At 37.6% G+C, this 22244-nt stretch overlaps 1 protein-coding gene across 4 annotated transcripts in view; it reads right to left on the bottom strand.

The window, feature by feature from the left end:
• Nucleotides 1-22244, bottom strand: part of STAU2 (staufen double-stranded RNA binding protein 2) — a 170836-nt gene that overhangs the window by 34224 nt on the left and 114368 nt on the right. For 2 of the 4 annotated variants that reach the window (XM_072411049.1, XM_072411052.1), the window contains one exon: nt 15224-15337. The exons of the other annotated variants lie outside the window; for them this stretch is intronic. In XM_072411049.1, coding sequence (XP_072267150.1) covers nt 15224-15337 — 114 coding nt within the window. The remainder of the gene's footprint in view (nt 1-15223; nt 15338-22244) is intronic. 4 annotated transcript variants of the gene reach the window in all.

The following is a 22244-nucleotide window of genomic DNA, read 5'->3' as shown; positions in this document are numbered from 1 at the left end:
CTCTCATTCGTGGACTTTCTACTAGGTGTAAAGAGAATATAATTTCATGTCATAAGGGGAGCAAAATTGAAGACTCCATTCCAGGACAATCTCACCAGTGGAGTATGCAAGAGCCATCAAGCACCTTATCTTCACCAATGAATACCAAAAAGTGAAATGTAATTTTTTAGATAAACTAAAGATATAAACAAATAATGAATAACCTAATATGCAGTACAAACTGGTTCAATGGGGGTTGCATGGTCCTAATTCAACTCATGGCACGTAAGAGTGTGAAAGGTATTTAAGCCAACCTAGCATTAGCAGCGAAAGACATATGGGGTTAAGCCATTAGAAAGATTAATAGGACAAGACAATGGCACTGAAAAGAAAGAATTCTGTACATGAAAACTACTTTACTAAAGTGATAACTTAGAATGATTAATATGAAGCATGCATAATTGGCTTAAAAGAGTAATCTCAGATTACGTATACAGGCTGCTCATACTGCAGCCAAGGGTTGAGTCAGCACACAAAGGATGGTGGTTAAGTATAAATGGTCATGGGAAGGGAGAAAAGCTTTCCATAGCAGCGCACTAGTACAGGCAACATAAGTGTCCCTACTGCTAATGCTGCTTGAAACGGGACCATACCAGGTTTAGCATGTACATTTTTTTATTGTCAATTTTTATGAAATTTTTAAATCTACTTTTTTTTTTAACTTATTTTTAACACTTACTGAACATCTGTATTATAGGACACCTGCGTATGTTCATCTAAGTTATTCATCCATAAAACCTGCATTGGCTAACAGCCCTGTTCACATTTTATTTTCAATGAATTAAACATAAACATTATAAGTTCCCAGGAATCAGAAAATAGTATTTCTAGTATACTAAACTTATACTTTTCTAAAAGTGTTAAGGCTATTTACTTATCTGAGCAAATTACCTGTTTGCAAGAGACATTTAATTTAAATTATCTTAGTGAATGGGGTAAAGCTCTGCTAACTTCAATCAACTGGTCATGTACAAGCAAAATTCCTTTTTTTTTTCAACGTCAACGTGATAGAGTATTTTTTGAAATGGCATATTTTCAAAAATAAAGATTACTATAAAAGCAACACATATAAATAAAAGTAAAAAATGAACTGGAAAACCATTATGTGACTCCTGTTGTTCGCTGCTGATAAGGCATATATAAGTAGGGTTATGTTCATTCACTTATCTATCACACATTCATTATGCAGTCGATATGCAACCATTGTGCAATGGAACAATCAGAAGGCCTCTTATATTGCACCTTACAGCGCCATTAAAATGTTACATTTTCAACCACTGCTGATAGAGAGTTTCTGAATTTGTAACGGTGACAAGATCTTTCAGCTACAGAAGGCGTTTTTCAGGTAGATGTATTGAATTACACTAAAGCTTTGTGGTCTTTATGAAGATTGTCACTTTTGCAGATATATACCTACCCCATTCATGTAGTTTTCTTGTACAAAAAGGGATATTGATTTTAATGTTATTTTGCAGCAAACTGAAAGGTCAATGTTCTGTATTGTGTCAACTGTCTTCTAGAAGCACCATGGATGGAGCCGAAGTTCTCTGAATTATTTGAATTTCTTAGGAATACATAATCGCTTGTTTATGCATACCACTTGTTTGTTGGACTGATGTATCCACGTTTTTTGCTGTTGTATGTACGGTCAATTAATAGTACGTTTGTCACATTTTGGATATTCTAAGTGTTGATGTGCTTTTACTATGCCTAAATACCTTGTTATCACTTGGTATTTAGAGAGGACCTAATAACCCTATTTACATCTATAACAATGCTTTTTAGGAAAAGCCTATATACTTTTGTTTCATGGGCTACAGAGGATGGGAACTGATAAACACTGGTCTTAACTGTTAGAAATCCATGACCCTATCTAAGAATAAACACTGTTTATAGGGGGTCAAAATTCTGTTGGGATAAAAAGAGCTGTGTCTGAACCCTTTTTATCATAACTATCACTTGTGTCGTGCAAATCTTGACTTTTTCAGTAGAGAGCTGGCCTAACCCTCCCAAAACACTGAATTGGTTTCTTGGATGTCATCGGGGTCCAAAAGGGAGCTGTAGGATGTAGACGGAATGGACCAGCTCTTGACAAGCTTTGTATATTAGAGGCACTCTAGCACAGCAAACTTTAAATACAACTAAATATATCTGCATTTATTGTATTCTTACAATTTGGGTCTGTAAGGAAATGCAAGGTTTATTTTAAAGCAGGACAGACACATCATAGATAGGTGTTGTGTTAAGGTGCGTACACACTTCCAATTTTTATCGTTCCAATCGAACGAGGAACGATCGATTGGGCAAAAAATCGTTCGTAAAAAAGTAACCAACAACGCCGACGAACGAGGAAACTCGTTGGAAACGAACGACCGGATCGGATTGGACGACGATCGTTGAACATCGTTCGTGTGTACGGTCGTTCGTTGATCGTTCATGCTCTGAGCATGCGTAATGAACGAACGTTCGTTCACTTTCCTGTCGTGCACATAGTTCCTCTATCGCTTAAACGATCGTATCTATTGTGTGTACAATATCTACGAACGATCGTGTTGTTATCTCTATGTGCAGGATCGGTGCTATACGATCGTTCGTATATATCGTGCAGGATCGTTCGTCGTTCGTTTTCCAACGATAATAATTGGAAGTGTGTACGTAGCTTTAGAGAACAGTACATTTGCAAATCAGCAGCCATTTAGAATCTGAGACAAAAATTTGTAAAAATTTTCAAAAAAGAAACATGTCTGCAAAGGATCACATTTACTGATATTATTGCATACCTAACAGTAGTTACTCACATTCAGTTGGGCTTGTTTTTGTAATGTTGAAGACATTTTACAGCCTTCCAAGCTGCTGTACAATGTCTACCAATGTAGAAAAATACTCAGCCTTTAAACCATCTGACTTTCACCTATAATGCTGTTTTATCATTTCTACTCTGGTGTTTTGACAATTCACACCATGTAATTTGAAGGTTTAATGCAGACTTTCTGACACCAAGGATGAAATTATGCAACTAGAACAAGGTGGTTGAACAAGTTTCACATCTCCTGGGCTTGAACAATCAACATCAGTAGTATTATATTCCTTGGTGATTGGATCATGCTGTTTGTGTGGATATAAATATTGGGGTATTTCCTACACTGGTAGAACTGATGAAACCGCTTATAAGGCTGCACAATGTCTTCAACATTACAAGAAAAAGTCCAGTTGACTGTAACTAACTACTATTAGATATACAAAAAATATTTGTCACCTGTGTTCGCACCCAAGTAACATTTAAGCATAATTCTGGTCGCTTTTCCCTGCCTTATTTGTTTCTAACTAATGGCAAAATGTCAATTACAAATCACTGCATTATGCAAGCAGAATTGCTGAAAATTGCTTTTAATAGTTTGGTATAGCCACCATCTGACTCTATGGCCCTGATTTATCAAACCTCTCCAAGGCTGGAGAAAATACACTTTCATCAGTTAAGCTGGGTGAACCAGCAAACCTGGAATGGATCTGGTGCAGGATTCAAAACATTTGCTAGCAAATGATTTTAAGAAATCCATTCCAGGTTTTCTGAATCACCCAAGTGTCACTGGTGAAAGTGTATTCTCTCCAAAGGCTTAGAGAGCTTTAATAAATTAGGAACAATAAGTCTAAAGATCCAGTCTCACTATTAACTACAGAACGCAACTGCAGTATTTTTGCTCAAATTTAAAGCAGGATTTGAAAAACAGTAGAGTGTGTTTGTAAAAGACAAATATATCCATAGATATAGGTTGACTGTCACCTGATCTGTAAGATTTTGGCCAAAGCAAGCAATTGCCGTCTTTATAGCAATTTTGCAACACTTCCCTATCTAAATTTCCTAACGTGTAGACACTAACTTTTCTTGGACTAGTGACACTAATTAGCCAGTATTGATTTCCTTGTAAAAATGCTATTGCTAGGACAGACTTTCAGGGTATGTGCCGACAATGGGCTCTTGTGGGTGAACCTCGGTTATCCAGCAAAGCTGGAATAGATTTCTTGAAATCATTTCCTATTTGGGAAACGTTTTCAATCCTTGACCAAATCCATTCCAGGTTACAGCAAGCGCTAACCCGTACAATAATATGCTCTGTAAATTTTTTCAGTCACCAGACTGCCCACTCTCTTCTTGTTATATGACCTCTCCAGGGGAAGTGCTTGACTTACGTAGTGTAGTAGTACTAGTGTATGTACTCTGCTTTCCTCCCACCTCCTTCACTGTTAACAAGGATTGCTCCGTGTGAGTGCAGCCCTAGGGGAAGCTGGGAAGGGCTGCACACAAAAGAGTACACTGAAATCGACTTAACTCATACATTATATTTTCAAGGAGCCTACTTTAAGGTATAGCTGTCATAGTTATAACTGGACTGGGAACCGTGTGGATTGGTTACCAGTCATCTGTTGAGCCTCAAATTCTCCTAGATGGAGTCTAATGGAGTAAGATGATTAAAGCTTTTTATTTTTTACCAAGGGGACTGTAAAACTTATTTACAGACTAGAAGTGGGATAACTAACTTATACTCACCCATATTTTACCAGGTTTCTCCACTGCCCTGCAGTCTTGTAGGCTTCTTGTTGGGTGGTGTCACAGTTTACACAGGGCTCAAGATGCTTTTCGGATCAACTGACAGTGGTTTAGGCAGACCTAGTAGTACTTTGTAGATTTAGGGGAAGTGACAGGTTACTTTTTTTCATGTAAATATTATTACACAGTATTTATATAGCGTCGACATATTATGCAGCGCTGTAAAATTTCATAGTCATGTCACTAGCTTTTCCACGGCACACAATCTAATGTCCCTACCATAGTCATATGTCTGGTACAGTCTAAGGTCCATTTTGGAAGCCAAATAACCTAACTGGATGTTTTTGGAATGTGGGAGGAAAACGGAGTACCCGAAGGAAACCCAGGGGGAGAAACTGCAACCTCCATGCAGATAATGTCCTGGCCAAGATTCAAACCTGGGACTTAGCGCTGCCCATAGCAAATCAGCATGCTGCCCACATTTTGGTAAACTTGCAAAGAAGTCCCAAATAATTGTCCCTAATCATGCCATGTTTAATGTGTTGGGCCAACCTCTTTTCACAGTGATTCAAGTTGGATTATCACAAAATTTAAATTGAAAAAGGGACACATTACCAAATAAAAATACATATTCTACGTAAAAAATATTTTTTATATTTTTGTCATAATTATCACAGTCCCAAGTACCCCTACACAATCTAAAGCATGGAAAGCATAAATCCAGTGGTCATGGTAAAGCACTTTGCGAAGCTCATCAAAAACGAGCTTACTTCTTTCACAGGTGTATAATAAAAAAAATCCTCCCCATTACTATGTACACTCAGTGTATATTAGGATCCATTTTACTGCTATGACTGTTCACAATAAATCTCTCAGTAGATTAATGTAAATGTACAGCTGTGGCTACCAACTTAAAGCTTTTTGAAGATATAATTTAAAATAAATGTTAACTGTAACACTGAACTTCTGGTATTTTCACCCTTCCAGTCTGGTAAATATACTGTCCAATGGATTGTTGTATCCGTTAAATGAGTAAAAACAGTTATCAGTTAGTAGTGATCCCACATTTCTTGGAACTAACAGATGTCAGCTTCATAGTCTAAAGCAACCAAAAACCTGTGCAACAATCATTAGGCCACCAAGCTGGAGAGGATCTACACGTTCAAAAATCTTTTGCTAATTTTCACTAATTTTCTGCCTCACCAACTTGAAAGCTATTTCCTGAACCAGAGAAGACAGACAGCTTGACTAAGTGGTTCCACTGTGGTATCACCTTGTTTTCTTAAGAGACCTTTCTTCACAAGACAGAGATGTGAGCTAGGAAGACAGAAAGAAGAGCTTTACATTTCATATCTGTTCAAAGTAGATCCAATGCTACCTCACTGATGTGCAATCAACTTGATAAATGGATGCTGTGCAACCCCGTGCCTCCCTCTGTAACACGAGAGCCTGATTTACACAATATTCAGTTAAGTGAGGGAAGCCCAAATTCCAGACAGACTTAGTGCTGTCATGCTAGAGAAAAAGCTGATCTGATAATTCTTCCCATATATTGAAATCTGATCATACTGGGAAAAATCTGCAACCCACAGGGTGGGATAAGCCGAAGAACATTATAAATATACACTCTGACACTGCAATTAAAACAAACAATAACATAAAGAATTGTTTGTCCTCCTATAAGTGGGAACAAGAATGCTCAGTACTAATAGAAAAAGGGATTACATTTTTTTTATTTTCAGTGGGGGTTTGAAATTGTTCTATGTATATGATTTGCAAAATATAACTCTAAAGGCAGATAACAATAGTGAATAGATATATCACAAATCTTTTCTGCCCAAGCATTTGTGATTTTGTCCTGCCAGTTTTAAAATTCATACAAGACAGCAGAGCCAGGAAGGTGGCATATCATTTCCATTTCAGCACATGTGCATGTAGCAAAGCCTGAATGGGTTTTTGTGCTGCTACTGGTTTTGCCAGTGCTCTTGTGCCAGGGAAGACAGGAAGCAGATTTCGAGTTGCAGACCTAGGGGTTCTATGTCCTAGGGCTTCTTTATCTTCCCTGATCACCAATCACGTACTTACCTGTCCCTGTCTTGCTGCATCTATACTGTGAGTTATTCTTAGTTTTGCAAAGGCTCTTCTTTATAATCTATAGGTCCTCGCTTGGTTTCAAACTGCAAACTCTAATATGTTTCAGGGGAGGAACCCCATCAAACAAGACCCAGAACAAAGACATGGCTGACAGGTCAAGGATAAGTGTGTGTGGGTGGGGGGGGGGGACAAAGCCAAAATTATGCAGAATTATGCTTTTTAAATACAGTTAGGTCCATAAATATTTAGACAGAGACAACTTTTTTCTAATTTGGTTCTGTACATTACTACAATTATTTTTAAATAAAACAACTCAGATGCAGTTGAACTGCAGACTTTCAGCTTTATTTCAGTGGGTTGAACATAAAGATTGCATTAAATGTGAGGAACTAAAGCCTTTTTTTACACAATCACTTCATTTCAGGGGCTCAAAAGTAATTGGACAATAAAAAAGCCTAAAATAAAATGTTCATTTCTAATACTTGGTTGAAAACCTTTTGCTGGCAATGACATGGACATGACCAGATGCTGGGTTTCCTCCTTTTTGATGCTCTGCCAGGCCTTTACTGCAGCAGCTTTCACTTGCTGTTTGTTTGTGGCTACTTCCTGGAGAGTGTTGTTCACTTGGTTGGCTGTTGTGAAGGGGTTTCTCTTCACCATGGAAATGATTCTGCGATCATCCACCACTGTTGTCTTCCGTGGAAGTCCAGGTCTTTTGGCGTTGCCGAGTTCACCAGTGCTTTGTTTCTTTCTCATGATGTACCAAACTGTAGATTTTGCCTTTCTCCTAATATTGTAGCAATTTCTCAGATGGTTTTTTTTCTGTTTTTGCAGCTTAAGGTGCGTACACACTTCCAATTTTTATCGTTCCAATCGAACGACGAACGATCGATTGGGCAAAAAATCGTTCGTAAAAAAGTAACCAACGACGCCGACGAACGAGGAAAGTCGCTGGAAACGAACGACCGGACCGGCGGATCGGATTGGACGACGATCGTTGAACATCGTTCGTGTGTACGGTCGTTCGTTGATCGTCCATGGGGTGAGCATGCGTAATGAACGAACGTTCGTTCACTTTCCTGTCGTGCACATAGTTCCTCTATCGCTCAAACGATCGTATCTATTGTGTGTACAATATCTACGAACGATCGTGTCGTTATCTCTATGTGCAGGATCGGTGCTATACGATCGTTCGTAGATATCGAGCAGGATCGTTCGTCGTTCGTTTTCCAACGATAATAATTGGAAGTGTGTACGTAGCTTTAGGGATGGCTTGTTTCACCTGCATGGAGAGCTCCTTTGACTGCATGTCATCTGTTTACAGCAAAATCTTCCACATACAAGTGACCCCCCCACCCTTAAATCAACTTCAGGCCTTTTATTTGCTTAATTGATAATGACATAATGAAGGAATTGCCCACACCAGCCCAATTGTCCAATTACTTTTGAGCCCCTGAAATGAAGTGATTGTGTAAAAAAAAGGCTTTAGTTCCTCACATTTAATGCAATTTTTATGTTCAACCCACTGAAACCAAGCTGAAAGTCTGAAGTTCAACTGTACCTGAGTTGTTTCATTTAAAATTAATTGTGGTAATGTACAGAACGAAAATTAGAAAAAAGTTGTCTCTGTCCAAATATTTATGGACCTAACTGTAAATATCCGTCCCTCTTCCTTTAGACTCAGAGTGACTTAATGACACACAGGGTTTTTTCTTTGGTGCCCAGAAGCATAATAAAAAGTACAATTATGTGGCATAATTTTCTGTATCATGCATTATTGTCCTCCTCCACAGAATAATTAAGATAACACAAGACCATACAAGAACAGACTCAAGACAATTTAAAACAATATTATGAATACATAGAAAAAATGTAACCAAGTAGTAAGTGGGAGGAAGGCATCAAGGGGATAGTGGGTGCTCTTGAAGTGAGGCTGGCTTTGCCAACCTAGACTGGGTCTTTAACACAAGTGTATCAGCATTTATATGCACCCTGGAACAATGCATGTCTCCAGTGCTTATCAGATAGCTGTACAATAGGAAGAGGTATAAAGTAGTTAACAAAAGTAAACCCAGGATGCAGCAGGATGTCAGTGCACTGTTTATTCTCCTGTTGTCACAGTCTCAGAAAAGGTTTCCCTAACCAAACATGTCATGCTGGACTGAATGAATTGTAACAGCTGCCAATTCGGTAACATGGAGAAGCCCAGTGGTGATGTCTTGCTGAATGAACAACTTGTAAGTGTTCAGAAACATCAAACAGGCCTTGCAAAGCTTTCTCTCCATGGGGCATGTTAAAGAGGAGTACAGTGGTCATTCACAAATGGAGCAATCATGTAAATACTTGTGTACTTTCCCAACAGGTGTTAAGTCTAAATTCTCCTAATCAGACATCTTCAAACTCAATTCTGCTCATGGTGAGCAGTGACAACTAACAAACTAGAAATGAGCAACAAGTATTAAAAATGGTCATATCAAAGCTGAACTTCAAGCTAACAAAAATAACACAGATATATATTCATTCAAAAACCAATATGTGTACAACGAATCTAGCTCAAGTATCAAATTTTGGCTTGGTACTAATCTTTTGCAATCCTCTGTACAGAAGGACTTATACAGGAAGAGGGAGAAAAAGCAATAAGGCCAAATTAGGGTTCCTTGACAGCATCAGGTAAAAGTGACGTATCCCAGGAGTTGGGCACTGGCAGCTTTAAGTGCAGTATCAAGGTCTCAGCTGTGATGAGTAACATCCACCCTAGAAATGTAAAATAGAAACAAGAATCATTTCCTAATGGAGAAAAGTGAGGTCACCTGTGGCTGTGGCTAAATTTACGCACTCCAGACCTTGCATGGGTGGGGAGCCGTAAATCACTCAAAGAGTGATAGGAGAGTGAGCGGGTTATGTCCAGAGAGACAACCCGCCCACCGCCCTGAGCCTGCGATGCATACGGGAGACATGGTACGCAGTGGCCAAAGCCATGGACCACCAAAATTTTCTTTGCATGCCGGGAATGAATGAACAAGTTTTGTCATCCCGGCCAATCAAGATGGCTGAAGATTGCAAGAAGGAAGTGAAAAAAGAAGAAGATATTGGCAGCCCTGCAAGGTAATAGGAAATATAAGTAACATGGGCTTTAAATCCTGCTTTAAAATGTGGATAAGAAAAAGTGTATTTAGTAATCACTATTTAAAACACTCAGCTGTCCTGAGATAAAGTAACTTGAGGAATAAAGCCACATATGGGGCCACCCCCTCCCATGTAACAGTCTTTAAACTTGCTATCCCAATAAGATACTGAGCAATTTTGTTTAAAAACATCTGCTTTCATTTCGATATGTGCAAAGTTTGAATTAGCAAAGTTCATACTGATATTACTTTACAAAATGCAATACTCAATGCCCATAGATGTCTATAGACTCTACAGGAAACTGAATACCCAATAAAGCTTTTTTATTCTGGCACTTCTGCTCATTACAGCTGTCAATTCCCGATTCTTGATATAGGTTATACATTATAATATGCTGTCAGATTGTGCTTTGCCATGCAAGCAGATTATCTTCTGAAACTTTTGTGACACCAATATTCACTGCCCTGGTCTGTGATTACAGCCATCTTAACAGGGCCCCTTCAAACCTTTACAGGGTAGCCCCTTACAAGTTTTCTTGTGCAACAGTTAAACGCATGAAAAAAGAGTTTGTACAAAAGTTGGTACAACCAGAGATTAAATACACCTTTTTTTGTTTGTGTCCGCAGCAAAGAGCAAAATCTTTAATTACAATTGGCTGATGAAGGAAAGATTTATTATACAAACTAGCTGTGACCATGACTACCCAAAAGCATTATCATCCAAAAGACAGATTTTTTTTTGCAACCTCAGGCCCAAAAGTTTCCAGAAAACTTAATGGTATATTTTCAAACACTGCATCCAAAACCAACATCTCGGAAATCTGTGCTCACATTCATTTTCTCAAAACATAAAATAGACGTGTTTTACTTCCCTCTGTTGCACTAATGGCTGTAAACCACAAATAAATGTTAAAAACACATTTGATAATGCAGTTTTTGAAGGTGTGCATACATTCAACTTAAATGTCATTAAAATATAAAATAACTGAAGTAGAAATAGAAGCTTGTAAAGAGTCCACTGCAACTCACAATTTACAAAATTTGCCAAACATTGTTATTGAAACCATACTTAAGATAATTACTTCCAAATGTTTAAGGGTTACGTCATTTTTTTTTTTTTTTTTAGAAAAAAATGGCCAATTTGATCAAGACTTCCACCCCCTTGTCAAAAGTCTTCCGCACTGCTAGCTGACTTTAATGTCATGCAATAATGCCTGTCACCAGAGATTTAATATAGTTAATTATCTGGGGATGGCTCATTTCTCAGTAATACCAAGGACAGCTTTACCACCTTGTTTAAGAAAAAGCTCAATACTAAATGATCCAGGTCCAACAAATCACTTGTAAAACTCTTTTAAATGTCTTAAAGAACACTCAATACATTCTGTCATTTCTGGAATGTGTAAAACATAATTTGCCTCACTGTAGAACAATTTGGAGCATATTAAATAATCAACTCTAGTCTGTGCAAAGGCATTTCTTGCAGAGATATTAACTTTATGGTAATACCATAATTGCCTATTCCGAACTTGGAAGGGCTGCTGATGTGCAAATTAGCTAACCTCCCAAAATACACACACAATTTTTTTTTTAGAAACTACCTTCCAAAAAAAAAAAAAAAACACTAGTATTGTCTGCTAGTTTTAGAATACTTTAATGTACCTTTCGTTCTCTTTGCATACAAACACACACACACAGACAGTGCAAAAGGTTTAGGGAGGTGTGAAGAAATGCTGTAAACTAAGAATGCTTTTCTCAAATAGAAGTGTTAATAGTTTTTTTTCTTATCAATTAGAAATGCAAGTGAATGAACAGGAGAGCAAAATAATTTAAATCAATATTTGGTGTGACCACCCTTTGTCTTCAAATCATCAATTCTTCAAGGTACACTTGCACACAGTTTTTTAAAGAATATGTCAGGAAGGTTGTTCCAAATATCTTAGAAAACTAACTACAGATCTTTGGTTGCCTCAAATCCTTCTGTCTTTTTATGTAATTCTTCCTAATGACATTTATTAGTTCCTAATGACATTGGATTTGGGTCCAATCAGACAACTCCCTGATGATATAGTGTGTTAGATAGGTACTTGACCAATATTTTAGTAGCAGATGGGTGTACCTGGATCCTGCAGGTTTCAACGAAGTTCCGAGTTGATGGCTCTGCTGGACATATTCTGATTTCAAAGGAAATCAAAAGTGATGTTTCTTTCATCTGCCACACTAAGTTTCCATGGCTGGCCACTGTGTCTACAGTTCTCACTGTTGCCCATTTGTTTGTACTTCATCTAAAGTGCTTGAACAGCACATCCTGAAACCCCAGTCTGTTTCAAAATCTTTGACCTTGCTAATGTAGTATAACTGTCTTGTTGCTCAGTATTGACATGGTGTATGACTTGTGACATGAAATGTCCTTCCACAACCTCACCTTGGTAGAAGAATTTGCCTGTTCCTTACGCAGTTTTAAGTCTCTTGAATGTGTTTTTCTTTCAGTTAATGACACAACCTACATATGGATATAATGATCAATAGCACCTGTTTGGTATAATTGGTTAATCATTCACCTGACTATATTCAAATGAAATTCCTGACTTTGTGCAAATGTACCTATAATTTATATTGGTTTGCAGGGAAAGGATTTGACTTTTTTATTTCTTTTTCTTCATATTAGGCTTTTTTTTTTAATTTGTTGAACAGGCTATTTGTAATTTTAGATAAGCTATTAGTAAGAATTTAATATTTGATTGGATACAGTTCCAGAATAAACATCGTCCTGGCAGCTTTGGGTAGACCACACCAACAGGATCCTAGTTTGTGTACAATGTGGAATGTAAACAACTCATTTAATGCTTCTCAAATCAAGCACAATGGAGAAAATCTTACTTAATGAGAGCAAGTTATAAAAAAGCCCACGTTATGCAATCTAGCAAAACATGCTCTGCAAAGCAGTTCTGCCAGTATTGTTTTTGAATAAACAAGGCCAGTACGGAGTAGCCTGTGTTTGAAATGAGATGTATCCAATCATTTTATAATTAAACCTCTCTTCCATAGAGCCTTTGCACGTTTCAGTGAATACATTCGGGGCTAAATAAACATTTGGGGGGTTTGAAGGTATAGTAATGTGGAAAACCTAGTTACATAGTAGGTTAGGTTGAAAAAAAGACATAAGTTCATCAAGTTCAACCACTAGGGAAGTAAACATATCCCAGATATAAAACCCTATAAGATATAGTTGGTCCAGAGGAAGGCAAAAAAACCCTGGTACAATTTGCTTCAACAGGGGAAAAAAAATTTCCTTCCTGATTCCATAAGGCAATCGGATGTTCCTGGATCAACAGTCACTGTTATTTACTTCAATGATTTAAAGGTTAACATAACTGGTTGCCAGGAATTGCCAAACTCCTGCATGCATCTGTGGGAGTCACATTACTCTGGCCTGGTCAATATGTTTTTTTTGTTTATTGTAGACAATATATAGCCTGTTCCTTTGCAATAAAGACGTTTCTTACAACTTACCATTTAGATTTAGTTCCATTATACATTTAAAAGTGCATGCTGTCCACCTTAATTTGAGTTTGAAAATTGAACCATGTTGCTTTCCAATAAAAGCACAAAAATAACCTATTCTCTGCCTGGCAGCCATCTCATTCTTTCATTTCTTGAGAAGTTAGAGGTACCTGACATTTTTTAGTGCAGGCGTGCCCACACTTTTTTGCCTTGTGAGCTACTTTTAAAATGACCAAGTCAAAATGATCTACCAACACTAAAAACTTGGACTTAATAACTCCTGTGCACGGTAGAGTTTATTTTGAAAGGCAGGGCTCTGCAATCTACTTGCGTTGCCTTCGAGATCTACTGGTGGATTGCGATCCACCTGTTGGGCACCCCTGTTTTAGTGTGTCCAATAACACATGTCCCTTGCTGAATGTTGTGATTGCTGCTGCCAGCCTTTGAATCCTTCAGTGGCATAGCGGCCTGCAGAACGAACAACGGAACCCAGTAGGGGAGATGCTTTTCAACACATTCTGCAAGGAAGGAAATTTGAAGAGGTATTCAGTCTCTCTTATAAACAATTGTAGCTGAACGAATTAGGAAAATGAAAGGGTCACTTTGGGTGAAAGGGTCACAATACCTGCAGGATTTTCTGTTTTTTACAGTGCTTTTGGACAGACTGTAATCTTATGTTTAGAATCTGTAGCATGAGTTTATTGAAAGATCCCAGAAAATGTAGGGACTTAACTAGTTGGAATCCAGGTAAATAAAAACCTGATTAATTAATTCTGAGTTATCTCAGAAGCACCTAACTAATGTCATACTGATGTCATTCTTAGCAGCCTAAAGTCCATTGACACATGAGGAAGTTTCATTTCCCCCCAATGTTACAGGAAGGCCATTACAATATCTATTTTTTTACAGAAGGCTTATCATACTTTGACCTTTTAATGTGATTTTTTTTGGGACACAAATGACTCAAGTGATTACAAATTATTGACAAGTGAAAAAAAAATCAGTATTACACAATATTTTTGCTTTAAAAAGTTGTTTGCACGATGGCATGTGATGGCAAGTTTCATTCTTTTCTTTCCTAGAAAAGAAAGGATAAGTGCATGCTTGCACAATGGCAGAAAGAACAGTGACTACTGGATATCTCTTTACAGACAGTCCAAGCATGACTTGCTACAATCAGAACACTTAGATATGCAGTGGTCCAATGGATAATTTCCACCAACTGTTAACAAACTTTAAATTTCAATACAGAAAAGACAAATAAGTGTTTACTGTGTATGCACTCTTGTATAACCCTTTAGTATATTTCCTGAAGTATTTGGCAAACCCCAGTATTTCTGTACAATGTAGAATAAGCATTTTCATCTCACCACTGCTGGTTAAAGATACCTGCTTATCTATGGCTATCTTCCATTACTGTGAAACCGTACAGTCTTTTCTCATTTTACCATTTGTTTTTTTTTTTACAAAACAAAGTAGTGATAACATCTGCAGATTGGGAGCTAGGACAGGTCTAGCAAACTGCCTCTGTGCTAAGTGGAACACCAACTTTTGACTAAGTGAAAACTGACTGATGACATCGGGGCACGTAACTGGGACTCTAAATTGATAAACAAAACTTTGGTATAAGAATAACTCCTAAAATGATGATAAAATGATGACTCAAGGGCCCAAAGCCTTGTTTGTGCAAATTTCACTGCCAGTCCTTCTATGGGCTTTACTGGACTCATAACTTTCTAATATTTTGTATACAAGGTCTTGTATGGATGTCTATAACTGGTTATTGTTCTATACAAGACTAGAAAATTACACTGAACAGGCAGCACAATAAAAGATTAGAGAACATACATAATTTCCATCACAATACTACATCACCACGGGGTGAATAACATTGTGAATGTGGCAAGACTAGTACCTGATCATGGCTGGTTTCCACAGAGTTGCCAATGCCATGGAATGTCATTTGCACAGGCGACAGTGTCAAGCATGTCATGAAATCATTTCCGCTCTGTCTATCACTGTAACTGACCTGCAGCCAAAAAATAAATCAATACAAAATACAGTAAGTAAAATGTATAAAAGTGTCTTAAGGCATAATTAAAAATGAGTGGTAATACCCGTAAAGGAGAATAGAGACATAACTGAATTTAAACTACTGCTTCGGACTGCCAGAAACAAAGTAGATATCAAAGACAATGAACTCTGATCTTTCAAACGTGATTTCATTATTGCACACAAAAAATGCTAGTCATGTCCAGTCCTAAAGTTTAAAAAAGTGTATGACACCTACAGTTTGCTCCCTTTATAATGCATAAAGGAGCTTTCACTGCAAAAATGGCACACACAAATATTAAAAGCTGGAAGCACCACGTAGGCAGGTTGGAAAGTGTGCCGATTCATCCAACAATGTGCAAATATGATCAACCAAGAAATGTGCATATCCTAAAAACACATTTTAGTACAAGAATACAGGTTGGCATTCAAAAAAACGGCAACATCTGGACCTGAGGAGTGCCAGATTTTCAAAAATTCTGTATTTTGTATGAATATACATGCTGTATATATTTAACAGAAAATTACTACCTGTGCAGTTCTTTAAATGAATGCTAAATCCATAATGGGGCTATATAGCAGCAAATAAATGAGTAGAAATGAGCGGGAAAGCACATGCAAGCAAGACCCAACAGCTGATTCTGGAGTACAGTGCCGTCAAAACATAAATGGCGTCTCCAGAAAACAGTGTAAATTTTAAAATGCGCTCCAAAATTCATGCCGGAAATCTGAAGGAACCGGATTATCAATGGCCGGATTTTTGAAAGTCAACCTCTACATTAAAATCATAATATATTCTTCTATAAATGGCACTTTTAAAGTTCCAGCCACAGCTTATTGTTCACAAAAACCAGCCTATGGCTATACCTTGAGCAGTACCCCATGGATTCTTCAATTGTAAATGGGGGATTGAGGTGCAAGTCAAAAAAGGAGAGAGCACACCTCATAAAAACTGCTAGCTTTGTCAACATACTTGGTCAATCATTAGACTATAATTCAAATGCTGCGTATATTTTTAATACTTTTAGGTTAGATGACAATGAATAGGAACTTCCTTAAGTATAAGTGTGGAGCTGTAGTGCAGTTACCACTTTCCAAATGACCGAAATCAACTGCTAAGCGTTCAATAGCATTTTCATGTGACTGTTTAAAACAGTTAACATTGGTTTACAATACATATGAAAACCACTACAGGAGTTTTTGTCCATCAATTTGGTTGTCTTGCATAAGAAATAGAGGGGTTTAGAAAGTAATTTCTTTGTATTTTCTAACAAATCTTCCAAAACAGTTTTATACTGATACAGAATTAGTATTAAGGAGTTGTTGGTTGTATGTTCACACTGATAAAACAGGAGCTTTCACTAAAGATTTTAAAGTTCATACAGTTAGGGGTGGAGTCCTATTTTTGGCACTTAGAATATTAAAGGGATACTTTTTTACTTGGAAACAAAAAAGAATGTATTGCTGCCTGTGACTTGGAGAATCTGGGTGATCATTGGTGTCACTTATGTGCTGCTCGCTGTTCTCGCTGCTGGAGGCTGACATAAAAAGGTAAAACCCTGCCTTTACCAAGATGGCCACCTCCATACTGAGACACAGCGCAAAAGATAAGTCAGAGATGGGGAAAGATCAGGTATAGGGAGACTAAAAGAGGTTCTGGTAACCAGTCCTTTGGCCTTTGCACAGTCTTTTTGGGGCACAACTTCCATTTTTTTTCTAGTATCCTTTTTTAAGGGAATATTTGGCCAAAGGTTCTGCATATACTTCTACTGTATTAATTAGGTGTGGTAAAAGGCTCCATAAAAGAGCTACTATCTCCTACAGAACAGATCCTGTCTGCTGAGTGCAAATAAAACCTCAATTTCAATAATGTTTCCCTAACAGTACTGGCTCTCTTTCCACAGCTGTGTAAAAGAGCTATTCTGTCATGTCTAACTAATGCATAAAGTACTATATTAGGTTTTGAGTGTTTGAGGGCTTAGTTATTCAGGGAAAATTTCACATCAACTTTGAAATTTTGTGATGTACTAAAGATGTCTAATCTCTACATGGCAAGAAAAAAGAAAAGGATGGAAAGGCAGCAGAAAAATATAAACCAGTGTAGGACAAACAAGAGCAAAAGCCACGAAGATCCAGAATTGCAGCATCACTAAGTATAACTTAGTATAACTACACAAGTAGATTTTTTTTACATTTTTACATTAAACCAATAGCTAATAGCATATGTCACCTCCAAACATTATGATGAACATTGTGGGTAAACAAGAAGACGGAGCCTACCCACAAGACCCATCACTAGTTATTCCTGAAGGAAAATGATTTTAGGCTCTTAAGTCCCTGGCTCTTAAGCAGTATTTAAAAAATGCCCTAAAAATACAGCATCCATAAAATATGCATTGTACATTTTAAGTCTCCACAATATCTTATGTAAAGCCTAACTCAAACCAAAAGAAGGAAAAAGCCCTTACAGATGTATAGTAAACAAACTCTGTATTTTTGGGAATCTGTTCCAACATCAGAGATTTTCCAACACTTCCTGTCATCCAGGGAGAAAGTGATAAGGAATTTTCCAAGTAGAGTCACAGACCACAAAACAACTTTGTGGTTTTATCTTTTCTCCATGCTCTTCAAAACAAACTAATTTTAGCTGCAGTTAGGCTTTAATAAATATATTCAGGCTATGCAGGATATAAGACTCAAATGTCAGCAAAAGGATTTACCTCGTGACCCCCTAAAGATCAAAAAGGTTTTGTTGACTAACTTTGTTCTATGATATCACTCGATGAATGGGATTATTCCTAGCATATTCCGGATTTATGGTAAATTACTAGAAAAGAAAGCCAGGCTGAAACCACATAGAAGGGATTCCGGCTCCAAGAAGCTGTCACCTTTTTAGAGAAAAAGAAACTACAGAACATTACTACCAGAGATCCTTTTCTATAGACTATTAAAAACTAAAGAAAAACTCCATTAGGAGCCGCTAATAGCACAAAAATATTTTATTAATATTCGTGGAACCTGCTATGTTTTGTATTTTTATAGCTCAGTCAATCAGAATCAAGAGAATCACACAGCCTGGAGATGCAAAGGGAGATTCCCAGCAAAAGCCGCAATGACAGATTACATCACTGTGGTTTCTTCTTGGCTGTCTTTAGCGCAGTTTAGTGAACTCTATGCTGTCAATCAGCAAGATAGAGTTATACAGAACATACTTAGAAGTAAGGCGGTTGCAGAGCGAAATCAACAATGACATATTCATATTATATATATATATATATATATATATATATATATATATATATATATATATATACACACACACACACACACACACACACACATACACGCACTTTTTTTTCTGGGGCATTTTCTAAATACTGTCCAAGAGCAAGGTGCAAGAGCCTAGAATCATCTTCATCTTTATTACAAGCTTTTCTTTACAAATATTTATATATTTGTATTAGGCAAAATGTTTTAATAATGCATGCAATAAAGGAAAATTAATTGAATTATAAGCTAAAGTACCACATAGCCATAAAGTATTGGTTGTAAACTGGTAGAAATGGTTTCAATCCTAAAGGTGAATATACATGCATATTTTGAACTTTAACTGGACTTAATGGAAATAATTTTTTAAAGCTTTCCAAGACTGGAGAAGATAGTGAGAACCTGGGTGATCCAGCAAACCTGAAATGGATCTGGTTCAGGACTAAAAAATATTGCCAAAAGCAAATCCAGGTTTGCTGGATCACCAAATTTCTCTCATGATTGTCTGTCTTCTCCAATCTTAGAGAGCTTTAATAAGTCAGGCCCAATGTGCCTGCTTTGCTTGAAAAAATATTAACATTTAAAGCACCTAAAAAAACTGGCCTTGTCAGAAATAGGTCAGTAAATGCAGTCCCATTATTTTCAGTAGAGGTTTCCTTTGGGGTAGCTTTTGAATACTAGTCCTCACCTCATTCTTTAAGGGTGTTTAAACAGAGAATTTTGTGGAGAATACCAGGTGACTGTTATCCTGCCAGGAGCAACACCAATCAGATGGTTTTGATGAATCACCCCAAGTTCACATTTATTCCCTATAGGAAGGCCATGGCTAACTGTGGTTGGGAAATGGAAGCCACACTACCCCAATGGCTTTTTTTGGAATTTCCCCTCAAACCTGAAATTCTGTCAGCTGGGAAGAATACCTCATGTTCTTAAAGTAATTTGCACTAGGCCAGTGTTTCTTGACCCTTTTAGTATGGGGAATCATTTCAAATAACCTATAGGTTTATATTACTATATTTATATCCACAACTCACAGCATATTAGTGTGGTGGTCAGAAGGAAGAATGCATTCTACATTACTGGCTATTGGGAAGAAGGTCACCCTTCTAGGTGGCCAAAAAGGTCATTGGTGCTGCTCAATTTGACCTGAGAGGCACAAACTGCTCATGGCTCAAGAAACCTCTAGCAACTTCTGGAGGAACCCTGTTTGGGAAACATTGGAAGTTCTGTCTCATTTTCATATGACCCTCTAAAATGGACTCCCCGCTGGAACATTTGGAAAACACACAAAACACAGAACTGGTCTAAACCACATGAAAATGAAATACATCAGTATGCTGATTGGTTGCTCTTATCTGAACAAGAGCATGTCTTAATCACCTTTTTATGTTTTATAGTAGCCATTTTACATGGTAGCGTGCATTTTATTTTACTGGTCTAATCATTTATTTCAGTATTAACTGATTGTCAGTATTTCTGCCTTTTTCAGATTTAATTGATTTTAGTGCCATATTCCAACTAAAGTTATATTTACTTATATTGTGCTTTCCCTGGTTCCCTCTTCATCCCTTAGCAACATTCTCAAAAAAAAAAATGTGGAACTTTCTGGTTTTAGCTACATATTACTTATTTTAGACCCAGTAATATCATTACTAAGTCTATGTAGCTTTCTATGAATGTAAGCAGAACGTGGCTGGTGTGAGGAGCCAAAATCTAATTGTGAAATTTAGAGAAGTAGAAAAATGTAAAATATGGCTGGAGTTCCGCATCTACAAGTAAAGTTTATGTCCAGTCAAAACATTTCCTAGGTTTGACAGAAAGGGGGAAGGTCAGAACCCGCGTCAAGTTTTAGTGCTCTAGGGCAGTGGTCCCCAACCTTTTGGAGGTCGCGGACAACTAAATGCACGGATTCCGGACTGCGCTTGCACAGGGAGCCGTGTGTTACTTAAAGGGGAATAAACTTCCCCCTAGAGTGACGTCATGATGTTAGAACCTGCTCACTCCTCTATCGCAGGTCTGAGCGCTGTCTCTGGGAGATGTGGTTCGTGGCTCTGGCCTGTGACGCATACTGGGGACAGGGTCCTAGGTTCTGGCCGGTGCACCCCCCAAGTGAGGTCCTTCTCCTGACCCCGCTGGGGGGTACACTGGCCAGAGCCATGGACCACTGCTGGTCTCCATATTCTTGCGGCCCACCTGTCAGACGGCCTTGCGGCCCACTAGTAGGCCGCAGACTGGGGGTTGGGGACCTTTGCTCTAGGGGGTTACACTAGAAAGATTTAGATTTACTTTCCATTCCTCTGCAAAACCCAGGTGGAGGTTTTTTTTGGTAGGACTGGAAGAACTAAAACCCATTGGATGTTTTAGTTTTCATCTACGTTGTAGGGAAGGTAAGTCCATCTAATGGAGCCTAAAAAACAGTGGTGAAAATCAGGTAGGATTTCCATATTCTACCTTACTTCATCCAAAACTGTAAACAAGAACATTTGGCTTGCAAACACTTTAAATAGTCTTCCTTGCAAGAAAACAATGAGCTGAATTTTTAGTGGACTCTTTATAAAGTAAACATAATAGACAAAAAGAATATTAATACCCAGAACACAAGCATTTGTGAATTAATGATTAAAAACCTCTTTTTCCTCCAGCTGTCTCCCATCAGGCTTGACCCTCCACATATCACCTCTCTTTTATCTGTCCCTGCCCAGATAAGAGAAGATCATGAATATAGATGTGCAGCTGTATAGAACAGGGAATGCTTGATCCAGACAGATTAAAGCCAGGATGGAAAGCCAGGTCATTTTTTGAAGTGTACCCTCAAATTCCTCTGGGGTCTTCTCACTCTCTCACTGCCATATTTCCAGCAGACACTTACAAGTGTTATCTGTGAACATTCCATGATGGAACATCAAGATATCGATAGAACAAAGCTCTGGCTACACTTGTGTGTCCAACATTAGAGCTTTAGTCAGAATGCTCATAGCTTAACAATTATAATCAGCCTTCCTAAACTTTTATCCAATTTATATGCAAATAATAATGTATTGTAGCTACAAGAATACTAAAGAAATGTGATATATGTATAAGTATCAAAAATCATATGAGCTATTGTTGCATCAATGTTAGGAATAATATTTTGGCTTTGACAGCCTTCTTTAATTGCCATTGGCAGATGAATAAGGCATTGTGGGATTAGCAGTTTCTAAAAAAAAATGAGTTCCCATACTTCTTCCTCAGAGTCTACAGAAATCATAAAACTTCCAACATTAAAGGCAGATTTAGTGTTTTACTACATCCATCAGAGAGAATAGTACTCTGGTAGATGCCAGCATAGCTTAAAATCCTTGTGAATGGTCAATAGGAACATGAAGGAACATGAATAGGAACATGGTATGCCTTACCAGTATAGTTTTTTTAAATTTTAGTGATGATTGTTGTTTTCCTATGATTGGTGGGTTTGTAGGGGTAATGCATACTTAAAATAGTTATTGTTTAGTCACAACACTTGAACATAAAAGCAGAAAATATTAACTTTCAATTAAATTATCAATGGTATCTAATGCAAAACACACATAATTCCCTGGTTTGGCAGATGGGTGGTATTTATCTGTTGAATTACACAG

This window comes from Pyxicephalus adspersus, chromosome 5 (genome assembly GCF_032062135.1).
Source record: "Pyxicephalus adspersus chromosome 5, UCB_Pads_2.0, whole genome shotgun sequence".
In the NCBI taxonomy this organism is placed as follows: Eukaryota; Metazoa; Chordata; class Amphibia; order Anura; family Pyxicephalidae; genus Pyxicephalus; species Pyxicephalus adspersus.
The sequence above is the reverse complement of the archived record's forward strand: the minus strand, read 5'-3'. Positions and strand labels throughout refer to the sequence as shown.